This window comes from Peromyscus californicus, unplaced genomic scaffold (assembly GCF_007827085.1).
Source record: "Peromyscus californicus insignis strain IS unplaced genomic scaffold, ASM782708v3 Scaffold_15__1_contigs__length_86483966, whole genome shotgun sequence".
NCBI lineage: Eukaryota > Metazoa > Chordata > Mammalia > Rodentia > Cricetidae > Peromyscus > Peromyscus californicus.
The window spans coordinates 63213498-63232293 of record NW_026294447.1 but is presented as its reverse complement, the minus strand read 5'-3'; the positions used below and the strand labels follow the sequence as shown (position 1 = coordinate 63232293).

General features: G+C 41.2%; 1 gene segment (V, D, J or C); it reads left to right on the top strand.

Annotated features, from left to right (window-relative positions):
* Positions 1-843: 843 nt before the first annotated feature.
* On the top strand, positions 844-1392 carry LOC128110368 (Ig heavy chain V region PJ14-like). The segment is given in 2 exon segments: positions 844-895; positions 980-1392. Coding segments are annotated over 2 exon segments (459 nt in total).
* The last annotated feature ends 17404 nt before the right edge of the window (positions 1393-18796 follow it).

Genomic DNA, 18796 nt, shown 5'->3' with positions numbered 1-18796 from the left:
TTAGATAACATAACCCTCAAGCCTGGATGCATGCTACTTCTTTTCATGAGGTGTAATGAACAGCTGACCTTCCCTTCCTCACCAACACAATAATCATATTTAGGAACTTTGGTTTTAATGTGCTACAAGCTGAAGACAGAGACAGAAAGAGATGTAAAAACACAAAGGGAAAACAGACTGGCATAAATAAAGAAGTAGAAGGACAAGTGCCCAGGTATGGTGTCCCGAAGTATGAAGGTGAATAGTGTGAGCGCAGTAAGATGGGATCCACATCAGTTTCTGGGGTTTCCTCTAAGATAAACACATGTAATCACATGCACCAAAAATTAATGAACTGCTTCCACACAAGTTATCCACCAGATGAGTAATAAGAATAGGAAGACTTCACTGACACCAAAGGAATAAATTTTAAATTGTTCCTTAAGCATGATTTCTGATCAATAAGAAATCCTAATTCCATTCTAAAAACAGTTCTGGAATTTTTAGAGATACACAAATGCATTGAGGATGTAGTAGCCTGTTCTGCCCTCACTGCATCAGTGTGGACTCACTGTAAACATTCCCAGGTTTCCCATGACAGGTCTGCACTGTGTGACTCATAATATTTGTTATTTATTAGAGATTAGAAACCCACACAGAACCAGAAAAATGTCCCTGAGTATACATTTCCATTTCCACTAAGAAGTCACAAATCTCAGTCACCTGAGGGAAGAGTGGAAGCCTTGCCCTGCACTTCCTTTTATCTGTTGAGGAACCTCCCCCAATGCAAAGCAGCCCTCAGGCTCAGGATGAAAGCCCAGGCCCAGCTGAGAAGCCCCATCTCCTTCTCACTAGAGCCTCCAGCAGAGCATGGCTGTCCTGGTGCTGCTCCTCTGCCTGGTGACCTTTCCAAGCTGTAAGTGGGTCAGGGTTTCAGGAGAGGGGACCAGGCATGTCGTCTATGGGATGTATGACTGATGGTGATGTTGTTTGTCCTCAGGTGCCTTGTCCCAGGTGCAGCTGAAGGAGTCAGGACCTGGCCTGGTGCAGCCCTCACAGACCCTGTCCCTCACCTGCACTGTCTCTGGGTTCTCATTAACTGACTATGGTGTAAGCTGGGTCCGCCAGCCTCCAGGAAAGGGTCTCGAGTGGGTGGGAAGAATAAGGTATAATGGAAACACAGATCATAATTCAGCTCTCAAAACCCGAATCACCATCAGCAGGGACACGTCCAAGAGCCAAGTTTTCTTAAAACTGAACAATCTGCAATCTGAGGACACAGCCACTTATTACTGTGCCAGAGACACAGTGAGGGAACTCCAGTGTGAGCCTGCACAAAAAACCTCCCTACAGAGACTCTCAGGACCAGCAGGGGGCGCTGAGGACCGACAGGGACTACAACGGCACCAGTAGGAGTCATTTCAAAACCTAGGTTATTGGACTATGCTGCATGAAAATTTTTTTTTTTTTATTGTTAGAACTCATGGTTTCCTTTCTACACCAAGAAATCCCCTAGGGGTCCGTCCCCATGTTCACTTTTTATAAACTTCCTATTCATTCACATACTAGAACAAACAGATTTTTTCACAAATTGTCTATGCTATCTGTTTGCTTCTTATTATCAGAAAAATTGACATATAACTTTAGATGTTCCATGTATGTGCATTCCATTATATATACATATATTTCAACAGGAGACTGCAATTTATGACACTTAACTTTAGCTTCATTAGGAATTTTGAATAATATGTAATTGATCTTCTTTATTTTTCTGTGCATATGATGGAAAAACTACTCCATTAAACTACTGCATAAAGGTTAGTTTTCAATGACATCTTGAAAACATAAGTATTCATTGTTTATTTCTTCTAAACCAAGAGGACATAAAATAATTTAATTGGTTATCATTTTTTACAGATTCCATTTTTATTTATTTCCCTCTTGGTAAAAATATCCTTTCATATCGAAGTCCCAAATAATGATTCCTCTGCAGATATATTTTATGCTCTCAGACCAGGAAGTAGTCAGTCACCAGTGTGCACATCCCAGTTGATGTCAGCTGAAGGTAATCTTTGTCACATTCTCTCTTCCTGTCTTGGCAGGCAGAAAGACTGAACTTTCCTTATCACTTTGAATTAGACCTTGAGTAAATGATGTATTTTGATTGTGAACATGACTAAAAGTAATAGCTCTTAATTAAGGCGAAAAAACGATGAATTTCCCATCCTTAATTCCTTAGATATAGTCTGTGCACATACATGTTTAAAAACGGGTGTTTCAGAGACCCTATGAACCTAAAATGCAAAACTAACTCTTGGATGTTTGTAGGAGATGGTCCTTCAAAAGTTAATTCAGTTAATGGCTGAGATGTGTCTCCACAATATAGTTAAGATATCACAATTTTTGATGTAAAATGCATCAGAATATACTCATGACTGACACATGTGGGCCTGTTAATTTTTACAATTACATCAGTTTTAAATCACAAATCCTTCAACAATTCATTACAGCATTTGCATATTTTCTCATCTAAGATTATATTGTTCCTGGGCCAATATTAAAATCATGCACACTATTGTTAATAGAGTACTTACTAAAAGTGTCCATTCTTTTTAAATCATCTGGGTTGTTTTTAAATAATCTCAAGTGTTCGAATTTACCTATAAAGCCTCGGAGCTCAGAGAGGCAGAGAAGGTACCTAACTGCTTCCTCCTTCACTTTTGTCCCAGAACGGGACCTTTCTCCTACACTGTCTCAAACAAAACTCCTCCAACTGGTGTCCCTCACTTCTTACTCTCTATGGTTTTTTACTGTCAACTGGTTGCTTGCTCTGCCTCTTGACCTATGGTTGATTTTATTTAATCCTGTTTACAATATTCAAGCAGAAAGCTCTTGGATTAAAGGTGTGTGCTAGGGCTGAGCCACACCACAGCTAGAAGCAGGTTTTTTGCAGTAAATAGCACAATCTCTGGGTTCACAGTGTGATCAAATATCCTGCAACCTTTCTCAATATTTGTCTAAATAAGAAGGAAATGTTTTTTTATCTCTAACACAGTAAAACTATCTACAACAATGAAGCTATTTCTGTCAAGCTTGCCACAACGTTCATCTTGGTTGTATTTGGCAGTTTTTTGTTTTTTGTTTTTTGTTTTTTGGTTTTTCGAGACAGGGTTTCTCTGTGTAGCTTTGTGCCTTTCCTGGAACTCACTTGGTAGCCCAGGCTGGCCTCGAACTCACAGAGATCTGCCTGGCTCTGCCTCCTGAGTGCTGGGATTAAAAGCGTGCGCCACCACCGCCCGGCTTTTTAATCTTTTTTTTTTTTTTTTTTTTTTTTTGTATTTGGCAGTTTTAAGACTAAGTATTTTTGAGTTGAAAGTTTTGTACAATGTGTGTTTCAGTCTCATATGAACTCAGCAATGTTTATGTCCTGAGCAGTTTGTAGTCCTAAGCTAATCTTTGGGTGGTGTTTGTCAACTTATTGGCAATCCTGGCTCGATGGTAGGTAGGGTGCCAACACTAGTCTGGGGCTCGAGCTGGTTTTACAGGCCAGTCATACAGAGCTGGGCGATACCATTTTGCCAATTTACTCTTTATTCTTGGGACATTTTTTTCTTGATGATCCATCCTTTTTCTTTAGATATTTTACTTGTCTGGATTCCTTATTTGGATGTTTTTATACTTTTGGGAAAATGAAATCAGAGCTCTGTCCCAATCCTAACTCTAGAGGGTTCCTTTTTGGCAGGCAATGTATTGCTGAGGGGAAAATTATTTTTCACAACACAAAAAGTATTACCTTTAGATTAAAAAATTCTTTTGAAATTTTGAAACTAAATTTAGTATGTGTGGATAAATATACCTATATTCCCCTTTCATTTTATATATAAATTCAAGGTTTAAGTGTATGTACTTTTAGATCACAAAGGACATTTACTTTGAATTTCAGCCTACCTTTTGCAAGCAGCTTTTAAATTTAAGACACTGTAATTCTTATGGGCCTGTCTCTGCCTCTTAAGTGCTGGGATTAAAAGGGTGAACCACCATCTGGCTATGGAATCCTTATAATAGTTATTCTCATAGAGTTGTCCTGGATTAATTTGATTCTCCATTTTCCCTTATTTTTATTGTTAGGGGGTAAATTTTGCCATTTCCATCATATCTCCCATGACCAGATATCTTTGCCATTTGTCTCCCAGTTAGTGGTATTCCATTTTGATGATGATATAATATAGCTGTACCACTGCACACACACCCTGAATCAGAGAAGATATAGATTTTCCCTTTGCCTTTCTTATGTTTGTCTTATAGCCAACAGTGCTGCTATTACTTCAGCATGTTGGGCTGATTTGGTGGTTCCTCCCTCAGTAACAGCTATTCCATCCTCTGGTCTACAGGCTGCCGCTTTCCCTTTAGTTTTGGTTCCATTAGTGGTTGTTGAGCCATCAGTAAACCATGTGTTAGCCAAATGTTGTGACCATTGCATCAGTCCCCACATTCCAATAGATGCCCTTCTTGTGGGAGAAGTGAGTGGTTTAGGGATGGGGATTATAGACAACTGGGCTATTTCTTCAGTGCGGGAAGGCACAGACCTCTTGGCTACCAAATCCTGGTCACAATGGAATTCAGATAGGACCCAGTACCACTGTAATACCTTTCTTTCATGGCTAAGCCTGTGAAGGACTCTGACTTAAAATGGATCTAATATATCATTGTAAAGGGAGCCCTTATAACCATAGGGTGGTAGGTAATGACTGAGGATAATGTTCTTCATGCCTCATAAAATGTACGGATTTGTTTCTCAGAGAAAATATTTATTCTCTGTGTATGGGAAGTGTTTGCAATAGAAGTGAGCAGGCATGTGTTGATGGATTCCTTGTTTGCTTTATGAAGAGTCCCCCATTGCCAATTCACCAAAAATTATATGATCTATATTTTGGAACAACAGTCAGTCAGGCTGAAAGATTCTCTTTACCATCATGCCTGACTCATTTCTTTCCCTGTCAACTCCTTACATCCTCTGCTGGGACCTATCCACTGCCAGGGATGGCTCCCAGCATCTTACCAAATCTGATGGCTTCTCAAATTATCCACAGCTGTGTAGCAGGAATCTTAAAAGTTCTTATTAATAAAATCAAACCTGAGCCAGGTATTGGGGTGAACTGGAAGATCAGAGATCTGAAACAAGCCACAGCGAACCTCACCTGGCCAACTTCTCAGCTGGTCTTATTTCCTCAGACTGGAAGCCTCTGTGTCCTCATATCCGAATGGCTCTCAGCTGAACTGTGCTGCTCAAAAACCTAAAAGCTTAATCAGGCCAAACACTTAACCAGGCCAAATGCTTAACCATGCAAATGCTTCTAGTTCCTGGTCTTCACGCCTTATATACCTTTAATCTCCCTGGGATTAAAGGCACACTTCTTGGGATTAAAGTCATGTGTCACCATGCCTGTCTGTGTCCTTGAGCATGTGGATTTCTGCCTCTGGAATGCTAGGATTAAAGGTGTGTGCTACCACTGCCTATCCTCATGTTTAATATTGTGGCTGTTCTGTCTCTGATCCCAGATAAGTTTATTAGGGTGCACAATATTTTGGGGAACACAATACCACCACACAGCTGTTATGAATTCTCTATATGATCTTGCTTTACAGTGACTGAATTAGTTTGCTCCTAGGCATCTGTCTTAGAGTTTCTATTGATGCAATGAAATACCATGACCAAAAAGCAAGTTGGGGTGGGGAGGTGTTTATTTGGCTTATTCTTCAGCATTGCTGTCCATCACTGAAGCAAGTCAGGACAGGAACTCATGAAGGGCAGGATCCTGGAGGTAGGAGCTGATGCAGAGGCCATGGACAGATGCTGCTTACTGGTTTGCTTCCCATGGCTTGCTTAGCCCACTATCTTAATGAACCTAGGACCAGCAGCTCAGGGATCATCCCACCACCATGGGCAGGTCTTCCCCCAAAGAGCACTAAATGATAAAATGCCTTACAGCTGGTTATCAAGGAGGTGTTTCTTCAGCTGAGGCTCCTTCCTCTGATGACTCTACAGCTTATGTCATGTTGACACACAAGACCACCAAGTACCACTGACCCCTTGTCAACTTGACACACAAACACATTACTATTATGCCACAACCCTTCCTTTCTTATTCATCCCCATGATCTTAAATAACTTTAAAAGTCTCACAGTCTTTACAAATTCAAACACATAAAATTTCAGTTCCTTTAAAATAGTCAATTTCTTTGAAAATCCAAAATCTTTAAATATTCAAGTCTCTCAACTGTGGGCTCCAGTAACATATGTTCTTACTTCAACAGGGAAGAATCAGGGCACAGTCACAATCAAATCAATGCAAATCAAAATTTCAACTGTCCAATATTTGGGATCCACCAAAGACCTTCTGGGCTCCTCCAAAGGGCTTGGGTCACTTCATCAGATCTGCCCTCTGCAGTACACACAGCGCTTCTTCTAGGCTACAGCTGGCTCCATTCTATTGCTATTGCTTTTCTTAATGGCCATCCCATGGGACTGGCATCTCCAAAACATTGGGGTTTTCTACTGCATCTGGCCTGCACCTACACCAAGGGCCTTTCCTAACCTCTCATAGTAAAAGGCCTCAGCTGTTCTCCATGACCCCTTCATGCCTTCAAAATCAGTAATACCTGGGTAACTCTTACACATGACTAAGTCTGGTTGCCAGCACTATGTACAACTTGGCCACCTCTGGAACACAGCTTCTGTGTACTCTCAGAAAACACTTCCCAGAGAATTTCATCAGTGATGCTGGTCTCTTCTTAATCATCGCTAATTTCTTATCTCCAGCTAAAAAGCATCAATTGTCTTAGTAGGGTAAATGTTTCACTTCAGTGGTGCTGGTATCTTGGTAATGACAACTGATTATCAATCACAACAGCCCCAGATAACCAGAACTACAGGATCTTAATTCAAAATAACAAATGGCCCTGATAGAGACTTTAAACTTTCCTCTGAAACATTGCAAGCCAGGCCTGCATCTTCTGCACTGCTCTTAACATCCTTTTCTTCCAAGATCCCATAGAACATTCCACTGAGTTCGCAACACTCAATGGCTTTGATAGTCCAAAGTTGAAAGTCCTTTGACAATCTTCCCCAAAACACAGTCCGGTCAGTCACAACAATCCCTCATTATACTGGTACCAATTTCTGTTAGTTCGGGTTTCTATTGCTGTGATTTATACATCATGACCAAAAAACAAGTTGGAAAGGAAAGGGTTTATTTGGCTTACACTTCAGCATTGCTGTTTATCACTGAAGAAAGTCTGGACAGGAATATACACAGGGCAGGATCATGGAGGGGGGTGCTGATGCAGAGGGGTGCTGCTTACTCTCTTGCTATCCAAGGCTTGCTCAGTTCAGCCTACCTTCTCATAGAACCCAGGACCAGCAGCCCATGGATAGCACAACCTGCCATAAGTTGGGCCCTCCTCCATTGATCACTAAAAGAGAAAATGCCTTACAGCTGGATATCAAAGAGGCAATTCCTCAGCTGAGGTTCCTTCCTCTGATGACTCTGTAGCTTGTGTCAAGTTGGCACACAAAACCACCCAGTACAGCATCCTATTCCAGGTTCAGGTACAAGGGTCTGGACCTTTTCTGCTGGTGCCTTCACAGACCTTGTCCCTTATCTTTTCCCTTACTGCCTCTGGATTGAACATTACAACTACTGGTTACTGCTGATACTGGATCCATCAGATCCCGTAAAAGCAGCTGGAATGCATAGGGTACAGATGCCACAGTAGTAACAATGGATACTGCCCATCTGTCAAGAACTGTGCTGCCATCTCCAGAATTACATGCAAGAGCTAGCTCTCTCTGAGTCCTGAGGACACACGCAAGTGTTTTGTGCAAGAGAAAACAAGGAGACTTTCCTATTTGCTCAGACATCAGTCCCCTTTCAGAAGTAATCTTGACCAGTAGGGGGTGCTCGGGACACACTGACTTCAGGTTCAGTGCAAGGAGGAACTACTACAGTGTACCCAGTCAGCACCTCACTTGACATCACCATAAGTAGTAATTCTACAGATATTTCCTGAGTCTATAGCATTAAAAAGTGTTTCTTTCTAAATGAGGTGTAGATGACTTTATTATCTCAAAACAAGCTTCACTATAATATGTGTTGATGGAGCATTGTTTGCCTTGAGGTTTACTACAGAGTCTGTCACTCTGGAATTTGGAAACATTTAATGGTGTCCATGGTCCTTTTCCACACTATAAAACCCCATGTCTTCTCTTATCAATGTGTCTTTCCTAACCCTTGCCCTTGTGTGCTTGTATTAGAGTTATTACTGCTGTAATGAAACTTTATGATCAAAATGACCTTGAGGAAGAAAGGGGTATTTGGCTTACATATGCTGAATCACAGTCCACTTAGGGAAGCAAAGGCAGAAACTCAAACTGGGTAGAAACCTAGAGTCAGAAAGTGAGGCAGAAGCCATGGAAGAGTGCTGTGTACTGGACTGGTCCTCATTACTTAGCCTGCTTTCTTATGGTAACCAGGACCACCACCCACAATGGGCTGAGTTCTCCCAAAAAGTGCCCTATAGGCTTGCCTAAAGCCTGACCTATGGAGGAAATTTCTCATTTGAGATTGCTTCCTGTCAGAAAACTATAGCCAAGTTGACATAAAAGTAGCCAGAATAATGCCCTTCCTTTGACTCATATCTATAATGTTGTGTATGTTGCTGTTGATCCACATATAACCATTACTACATCCCAGAAGACTTTGACCAGGTTTAAAGGCAATTTTCATTGTTGCATCTAAAATAGAGACTGTCCAGCTGTTACCTAGTATTAGAGAACACATACACCACCACACCCCCATGCCACCACTGCCATGATACCACCACAACCACACCAACACAGCCATGACAAGTCCCATAGGGCAGGGCACAGAGGCCCACTTCTCATGCAGGTCCTTCTATGATGTGCACAGGGAGTACATAAGCATGGTCCTGGGAGACAGTCAGATGCTCTTGACAGACTCTAGACATAATTCCAATAACAGATTGTACCTGAAAATGAGAACTCTAAAAGCAGAAGACATGGATATGTACTACTAGTGTGTAATACACAATTGGAGAATAGACTTCAGACCCAAACCTTCCTGCAGGGTGGTGAGGACCATCAGTGGGCACAGAGCACACACAGAGTGTGAATAAAAGCAGGTACACATGACCATGAAGGATTGGTTCCTCTGTGACTTGGCTAGCTCTGTGCATCACAGAATGGTTTCTCATTGAACTATTCGATGTTAGTCTGCACTAATCTTTAATACATCTGAATATTTTTGAGGTCCTGTTTTCCACTGTAATGTTTATTTTGTATACAAGATACATTCTCATCTAAATAAGATAGAAAGCCTCCCACAGGACAGATGTGACTCTGCTGTGGGCACCAAGATCAGATCTTGAAGAGACTCAGGGATCCTGGGGAGTGGGCTCCCCTAGATTCATGGCAGAGCTTCAGTGGGATTCTCCAGTTAGAGCAGAATTCAGGTTTTTTGTAAGACCCAACAGATCATGCAGAAATACCCTGTAAAGACCTATAAACCATTATCCTTGATTTCCTCCACTCTCTCCATCGTCTTCACTTAAAACATGCACATCAGCTGCAGCATTTATCCTGGCTGTGCTCTGGTAAAGACGCTATGGAAGCCATGCAGCTAAAGATAGCAGCTAAGCCTCAGGGGCCTACAGGAGGTTCCTGGCCAACACACTGCTAAAGCCAACCCTGAACCTCACTTCCCTTTCCAGGAATGCTATCAAATCACAATGGAATTTGCAGGTCTTAGGATCTATTCTGGTCTTCTGTTTCCTGGTGTGTAATTGATTTGTTTTTTGATAAAATACTCTACCCCTCCTGAGGTATTTAAATACATTTTAAAAGCATACAGGATTTTCCTCTCATCCTGTAGATTCCTTCCTCCCTAGGGTCCACCACAGAGTTATTTACACCGGTTCACCAACAGGTAAGTTTTCTGGTCTCTGTGATGATATCCGACTCGCAGGTCCTTGGTCTGAATCTCAGATGTCCCTGGGTTGTGGCACCTATAGGATTCAGGGAAAGGCTAGTGAGTTGTGAATTATCCTCCACCCTGTTCTTGAAACCATCTGTTTGTTATCACTGGAGAAGACTAAATGGGTATTCAAAGCAAAGAGATACCATTTGTCAAGTCGAATGAGACAAAAACAAGGAACTGAAGTTGGTCTGCTAGCCTTGTCATGGAGTTCTACAGCATGGCACTCCTTCCCATCTTACATGCTTCCCACCCCCTCTACTGAGGCAGTCTCTTGGCATGGAGGAGGTGATAGAGTTGCCCCATAGGGAGAACATTATGGGTAACTTTGGGAGAGCCTGCTCCAAGCCTACCTCCAGGGTATGTAAAAAAATCCATGAAGGCAGTGAGGGCTAGAGTATGTCTAACTTAGGGGAAAATAAAGAAACACTCTCTCTGATGGTAACTTTCTCTTTTACTTCATCTTACAAAATTGTCTCTCTGAAAACCTGTCTCCACATAGTTACATTCCACACTGTTACATTCTCCATACATTCTCCACATAGCCACATACCTCTTTTGCCTTGTTCCATCTCTTTTCTATACACCTTCATTTTCCTTGTCTCCACACAGGTACAAATCTCCACACAGTCAGAGCTACACATCTCATTTACTTAACTCTTGCCATATAGCCACATCTCTTCCTTCACTTAGATCTCTCCTACATACATGTTTCTTTTCTATACAACTAAGTTGTCTATGTCATTCTACCCACTCAGCTACATCTCCTTTTCAGCGCACACACACACATCAGAATTACACAGCTTAAGCACAAATCATCATCTTGACCATCTACAACTGTAAGTGAGCCCAAAAGATGTTAAGCATGCTATCAATGGGCTGTGGAAGGAACCCCACAGCTGTTCTTTTAGGGAAGAAATGAAGTGGCACATGAGAAACATTACAGACAGAGACAACCAGCCATTTACAGATGGTAACACCACTTTGCGTAGCTGTGCAAGAGACACAGGGAGGGGACTCAGTGTGAGCCCAGATACAAACCTCTCCGCAGAGGAGCTCTGGGCCACCAGGGGGCAATCAGCAGACAGCAAGCCTGGGGATTGAACTTCAGAACAGACATGAAGAAAGGATTGGGGACTTTTCTCTGCTCTTTGTTCTCACCTGTTCACACAGATCAATTGCAGCAAATGGCTGGGTGTTTGCTGTATGAGCTAGGACATAGTTGAGGGAATGTGTGGACACACAGATCCATCTGAGGGTGCAGTCATTTTTGCCATGTGATAACTTACTGACATGGTGAGGTCAGCTCTATTTTAAGCAAATATTTCTTGAATAAATATGTCTGTGCATCCTGTCTTAAGAGAAATATGTAAAGAAAGAAGAGCATCATTCCACAAACACAGCATGACCAGAGAGAAATGATCTCTAATCATCTATGCCTGTGTTCTGATTAATACAAATATTATCTACCCACACATTCATCATATATCCAGTCATCTATGATCTAACTATGTATCTACCATCTCTATATATATTTAGAATATAGCCATACACCCACCTACCTACCATCTATATATCACATATCTATGCACCATCTGACATGACATTCATCACTCCATATTAACTGACTTAATAAGCTAGGAACACAACTAAGTTTACTATGTACAAACTGATGATTCCATGTCAGTAAACACACAAGAAACATCAAACTATTGTCACTACAATGTCTAAACTTTATCATTAATCTTCAATAGTTCCTTTTGCACATTTCTCTGTAGGAAGCTTAAATGTTACCCCTTGGAACCTTTTCAGCATTCTTCAGGTGACTACTGCTGAGGTTGGCCTGTAGTAATAACTAATCTGGGTTGTCAACTTGAAAGGACCTAGAATTAACTAAAATATCCACCAGTGGGCATTCCTGTGAGGTATTCTCTTGAATATTATTATAGGACCAGCCTTAATAATATACTTCCAAGGGGCTCAGAAAAGAAAATACAAATGGCAAAAATTATTTTTGGGGAATGAATCTCAGCACACCAAGCTCTTTGTCCTTCCACAGCTACAGTTCTGTACTCAAGCCTAGTTCCTTTCTTGCCTGATTTGTCTCAACCTTTATCTGCTGTCCCCTCTAAGTTCTAATTCTCTCATCTTAGTTCTGCCCAATCTGGTCTTTCTCATCTCTTTCTTACCCATCTTGTTCTTCCCCATCTAGTACTTTCCCATCTGGCTATTCCTCATCTTCCATCTTGTCCTCAAGTTCTCCATTCCTATCTTCCTCTCCATCTCCATATACCTCTAAGACCTCTCAAGTTTCTCAAGTCAAGTGTTCAGTTATAAACCCAAGCAAGAGCAAGGTCACCAGGCTTGAATTCTTACAGGGTCATAAAGGCTGGTAAAAATTTTCCTCAGGCAATGACTGTCAGGCTTTCTTTTACAACCTGAAAATGGAATGGTTAAAGGAGGAGGTCAGTTGAGAGCTAATGATCAGTTAGTATATCAAGAAGAGGATCTAGGTGCTCAGCCTACATTCCTAGAAGTAGTTAGTTTAGAAGTTAAGAGTCCATAATGTTAGTGATAGAAAAGGAGGGTCTCAGATTGCACAAGAAATAAAGCTATCCATCTGACCTAGGGAACAGGCATTGTTTCCACAAGGGTGTTACCTTAGTTCAGGAGGTCATTTGGCCTTGGATGATTGAAAGGTATTTTAGATAAATACACTGTTAGGAGTTCTTGGAAGCAAGCATAGCATTACAAGAAAATCACTGTAGGAACCAGCTAATATATATACAAAAGCTAAAATACCACCAAGACTGCTTAAGCCATGGCTTGACCTTCAAAAAAGTCCTTGACTTTTCCAAGTAGTAGCTTTTGTGATAGTATCTGAATTCCATTACCTTTTCCTGCAGCTTGTAGCTATGTTTTTCCCTCATTTCTATTAATTTTTGAAAATTTCATAGAGAATACTGACATCGTGTCTCTGCCTCCCTCCCCAACTCCGTCTTCCTCATAATCTCTCTGGTTCCTCACATCTTCTTGGTCAGACTACTGAGAAAAGCCCCATTCAAACGCAGGCTGGCAGCACTGTCAGGTGACAGCCCATACAAAGGCCCAGGAAAGAAAGAAACTTAACTTTTTGTCTTTTTGCTTTCATTCCTCTGTCAAGTTCATCTGTCTAGTGCTACAGTACTATTGCACAGATATTAGAACCGGTTTCTTTGGGCAACCAACATATAGTGAAGGCCAACAGCTCTCTGGGAATCCTCCAGGACTTTGGTGTCAGAAACATAGCTCCAAAGTCCTGGAGCATACCACTAGGATATGCACACAGACCCCCCAGTGACCTATATCTCTCAGCTGCACCAAGTCAGTACAACCTTTTGAAAACCAAATTCGCACCATGAAAATGTAAACTATATCCCATGGAGCATTTCCAGCATATTCTGTAGAATAAATACTACTGAGAATATGTTCCACAGTGGCACTCCAGGATTTTCCCATCTGCACAACTGAGACTTTGAACAATTTAATCAATAGCTGCTACTGTTTTCTTCCCATACATCCCACTGCAAGTACCACTGTCCTCTTAATTTCTGTTTGTGTTAACTGCACATGTAAGTGATGTCTTAGGTCACTCCTGCTCTGGGCTCTGATGATTCTAAACAACATAAAACCTCAGGGGTGTTGAAACCATTAGGATATATTTCTTTCAGCAAAGATTAATGATGTCCATTATTTACATATGTTATACATACTAATGTATCAACTGTTATTTGTCAGTAATTTCTCTGAGCTATAGCTAAGACTTTCCTATGTATTGCCTACTGTAAATATTTCTACCATGAACAAGAACTTGCAGACACAAGAGACTATCTGATTTTATTAATTTGAATATATTTAAAGAATGAAATTGCAGGTAAAGTGATAATTACATACAGTTAATATTTGATAGAATGACAAATTATGCCACAATTACTTGTAGCATAACTACTGTAACTTGTTGTAGGTTTGTTTTAATTTCACTGAATGCCTTGTTATGTTAAGCACATCTTCAATACTTGCTGCAAGCAGAGAAAGTGTTTTTGTGGCAATAGGTGAATCCTCGCCAGTGTTTACATCAGGAGACTGATTGTTCTGGGAAGAAGCTGTAGGGGTGCTGCCAAGCTCTGTCTGTTCTGTTGCTCAACACTCACATGTTGAAAAACCAGCCCATGAGACACTGTAATCTGGGGTGGGCTGTGATCAGTGTCCTTGTATAAGTCTTCAGAGATCTGTTGTCCTTTGTATCACATGACAACACAGGAGCTTCATGATGAAGGACAAAAACTGCATTGACTCTACTGGAATTTCAGGAATCTTTGCCTTGGAATTTCTAGCTCCGTATTATAGCAAATAAATGCTGTTTCAAAAATACAAATATTATAGTATTTCTTTGTATCATTTCAAACAGACTAGGACAATGTTCCTGTGCATTGACATTTATCTCTTGCCCCAAACTGATGAGAATGTCTTCACTGTGCAGAGAAAGCCCTGGATTGGCAGGAGTTGATACAATTTAGGTAAAAGAGGTCTGTGGAAATGGGGAAATGATGGTCCTGCAAAAATACTGAGACAAGGTTGGAAATCACAGGCATCCTTGAATTTCATCATCTTCTTTCTACTCTCATTGAATCAGGTCAAGCCTGGTTGTCTGGGATGACTATCCTATCTCTTTGAGAGATAGTGGAATCCCTCAGTCTTGTCTGAAATGCATGAACAGTAAAACCACATAAATGTTTGGTGAATCCCTGGTGCTTTAGGCTAGGTGACATACAGTGGTGAGTAGGTAAAGACAGTAGGAAAGAGTACCTGGTCCCCAATTACTGAATATTGAATATTCCCCAAATTTGGAAATTGTCTTAGTTTGTTATCTATTGATGTGACCAACACAATAACCAAGAGCAACATGAAAATGAAATTATTTCCTGCTTATACAACTTACAGTATATCACGTAAGAAAATCAGGACATGAGAAAAAACTGTACAGACAGGATCCTCCTGTGAAATAGAAAAGAAGCCCCAATAGTATGGGATTCCCTTTAAATTCTCTCATCTTGAGTATGTCCTTTGATTATATTTATAGAAATAATTGAAAGGTACTACAAAAGCAATCTCATTTTTCTTCTCAAGACCAACCCATTTTCATTACTTGTCTTTGATGTGGATCACAGGATAACACATAGATCATGGAAAAGAGAAATAATCTTTTCTTGGGTAGAAGTATTCCTGTCCTCCATCCATTTATTGAGACCCTTCATTTTGGACAGTTCATGTGGGGAGAAGAAGTTGCATAAAATCAAGGTCTCTAATTACCAAGGAAGTGGTAATTCAATCCTAAATGATAAATTGTTCTCCTGGCCTTTTCCCTTCAGTCAAAAGGTAGACTGAATTTTTCTAATGGAAGCGGATTCTGGTCTCTGTTTTCTAAACTCATGGATGGTTTGTCTCCGCCTTCCTGACCACAAGTCTTTGTTTTCTAGGGTTGGGATTTAGTATATGCAGCACTTTGTTTTTTATGTCTTGAAACTCAGCAGATACTTAGTAAATCCTAATTAAAGGTGTTTCGAATAGATACATAAAACACAAATGTATGATTTAGCATGAATTGTTAGAAGGTCTTGTTAATAAAATCAAACCTGATGCCAGGTACTGGGGTCAACGCTGGAAGGTCAGACAAGCAGAACAAGCCACAGCCACCTCACCTTGTCAATTCCTCAGCTGATTTTGTTTCCTCAGACTGGATGCCTCTCAGCTGAACTGTGCTGCTCAAAAGCCTAAAAGCTTAACCAGCTCTAGTTCCTGGTCCTCACGCCTTATATACCTTTCTAATTTCTGCCATCACTCCCTGGGATTAAAGGCATGAGTCACCATGCCTGGCTGTTTCCAGTGTGGCTTTAAACTCACAGAGAACAGAATGGATCTCTGCCTCCTAAGTGACAGGATTAAAGACATGTGTGCCACCGTTTCCTGGCCCCGATATCTAGTGGTTGCTCTGTTCTCTGACCCCAGATAAGTTTATCACGGTGCACAATATTTTGGGGAATATAATATCATCACAAATGATTATTGCCCTCCTCTCCTCCCAGGAATCCTATAACTGTCCCATAGGCCTGGGTGCCCAGTGAACACCCCTGCTCCTTCTCAGCACACTTATCATCACAGAATCCCTAAATCCCCATCCATTGTCCAACCAGGAGCTTGTATTTCTTCTCCTGGTCCCTCTTTATTCATCCCTCCCCAAATCACACCCATGGACTATCAATGGTGCTCCACTTGTCCACTAAACCAGGACACCATATGATGGATGACCTTGCACATTTAACTCCCAGCACATCTCCCCTAAGGGATTTTTGAAGCCCCACCTGCCACTGCCCCAATATTCCATGACCCTTCTCTTGGGTCCTCCCTGTTAAGAGTCCCTATGGTTATGTTTTCACCATCCAGGGACCATTAAGTTTTCCCATGTAACCAGGAAATCAAAATAGTAAATTTACACCTCTTCCTGACCCCTGTCAACATCTCCAAACCATCTATAAGCCCATCCTTTACCCTGCACCACTTCTGTTAGTTCATCTATGTTCCAGATGTCCAACGGCCTGCCTTCTACCTGACAGATGCCCCTAGATGCCTAAGAAAACCCATGGAGTGAATCTTGATACTGCTTACTATTCCCTAGGCACATCCAGAAGCACCACCTACCATATCAATTACATGTGTCCTCTCTCTCTCTCTCTCTCTCTCTCTCTCTCTCTCTCTCTCTCTCTCTCTCTTTCTCTTTCTTTCTGTCTCTCTCTCTCTCTTCCACCCCCTATGTATGTGTTTGTGCTGGTATCATGCTGTTTTTATTATGATGATACTACAGTATAGAACTTGAAATAAAGTATAGTAAAAACCTTCATCAACATTACAGTTTCTGGGGTCACCTTGTGTACCAGTTTTTATTACATTTGGTAGAGTCTTCCTTAAGCATTTTCTATGGTGATATTTTTACTTTAAACCAGCCATTAAGTAGGTGCTATTTTTCTTCATTTAAAGAACTGTGAACTCTACATGTATAAATTTAAATATGATGGTATTTCTACCATATTTCTCCTTGAATTGAACCCATAGTTTCCCCCACAAAAGGCTACCACAACTTCATGACTTTCTTAAGACTAGTTAATGCTGTCCACATATGAATGTGCAGGGGGCCAAACAATGCAACATAGGAACCCTACCAATGACCAAAGTCTCAAAAAGGAAGGATTCTCCCGCTCCACTAACTATCTGCATCCAACAGCTCCTCAGCCAGAGGTAAGATGTGGAAATAATCTACACTAGGGATATGTTCTTGGTACAGATTACACAGGGAATAACAGCCATGATGAGTTCATGAATGTGATAACCATGTCATGTCCAGTAGACAGAATTTCACAGCACTCTTCCTCATGCTCCACCTCTTACATTCTTTCTGCCTCCTCTTCTTCAGTGTTCTCTGAGACTTGGAAGAACACAAATGGAACTAGAAATCAATGTGCCGAACAATATAACAAGATTGGGAAAGACAAACACTGCCTTTTTCTGTCATATACAGAACGTAGATTGTGTGTGTTAGGTGATCTGGCTTCTGTTTTATAGGTTTTGGAACCAGAACAGGAGCCCTAGGGAGGGAAGCCATCTTAAGTGAGGGGCACTGGGAACTTGCCCAGGGTAGTGCTGAACTGGGAAAGCAAAAGTGGGGTGTGGGGAGAGAATGAGAATGAGTAGGAAGGAAACAAGAGAACTGGTTAAATGAGAACAACGTCATTCTAAAAATTAATTAAAAGCCCCAGTACGCTAATTATATTAATTGGGGATGAAAACTTTCCTAATCCAACATGAGACAATCATGTGTTTCCTGGTGTAAAGATGGAAGAAGATAATGGAAACTGGGAGTTTAAAGGAATCACAGAGAGAATTTCAGGGTGCAGATCAAGTGAGTTTGCTGCAGATTAGGAATGTCTCCATAGCAACCACGAGGCAGGAGAGAGGCAGTGACATGGGATGTCTCATCTGTAGTCCTCTTATGTCCTGATGACAGCATTTTCGCATAAATATGTGAAATTCAGATAATTCTAAAGTGTTCCTGTCACAAGCAAGGAGTTCTAACCTCTCCAGACAGGTGTGACCCTGTCCAAGATCTACATATGAGAGAAGCCGTGTCCAGCTCAGACAGTGGGAATGACTAAGCTCCTAGATAGACACACACCTGTGTGTGGTGATTTTAATTTCTCTAAGAAGACATGACATTGTGGAAACACAGCATGTTCTGAGCACCTGCACAAAAGATAGCTATATGAAGTGAGGAAAGGTTCCATACAGAACTACAATACCATGGCCATTTCTGTCTGTCATCATTGTCTTTGATGTCTTATATAATCTCTGAGTGCCGTGCGGCTGCATTCCTACTGAGCTCCTAGCCTGGCTCCATAGAGTAGCACCTAGCCCTAATCCTTTCTTTTTTTAACCACACCATTTGTTTTCTCATTGCCCTATGTGAATCTTGTCTGAGAGTCAAGGATCATAGAGTCTCCCAAGGATCAAAGGCTTATGCAATACTTAGTTCAGGAAAACTGGAAAACTGTGGTACCTGAAAAATCAAGTAATTTGCACTTGGCATTTTTTCTCTGGGAGCTCTTTTGAGGTTGCTTTGAAGGTACAGAAATTAACTGGCTAAACTGTAATTAGAAGAAATAAAAATGCCTCAGGCG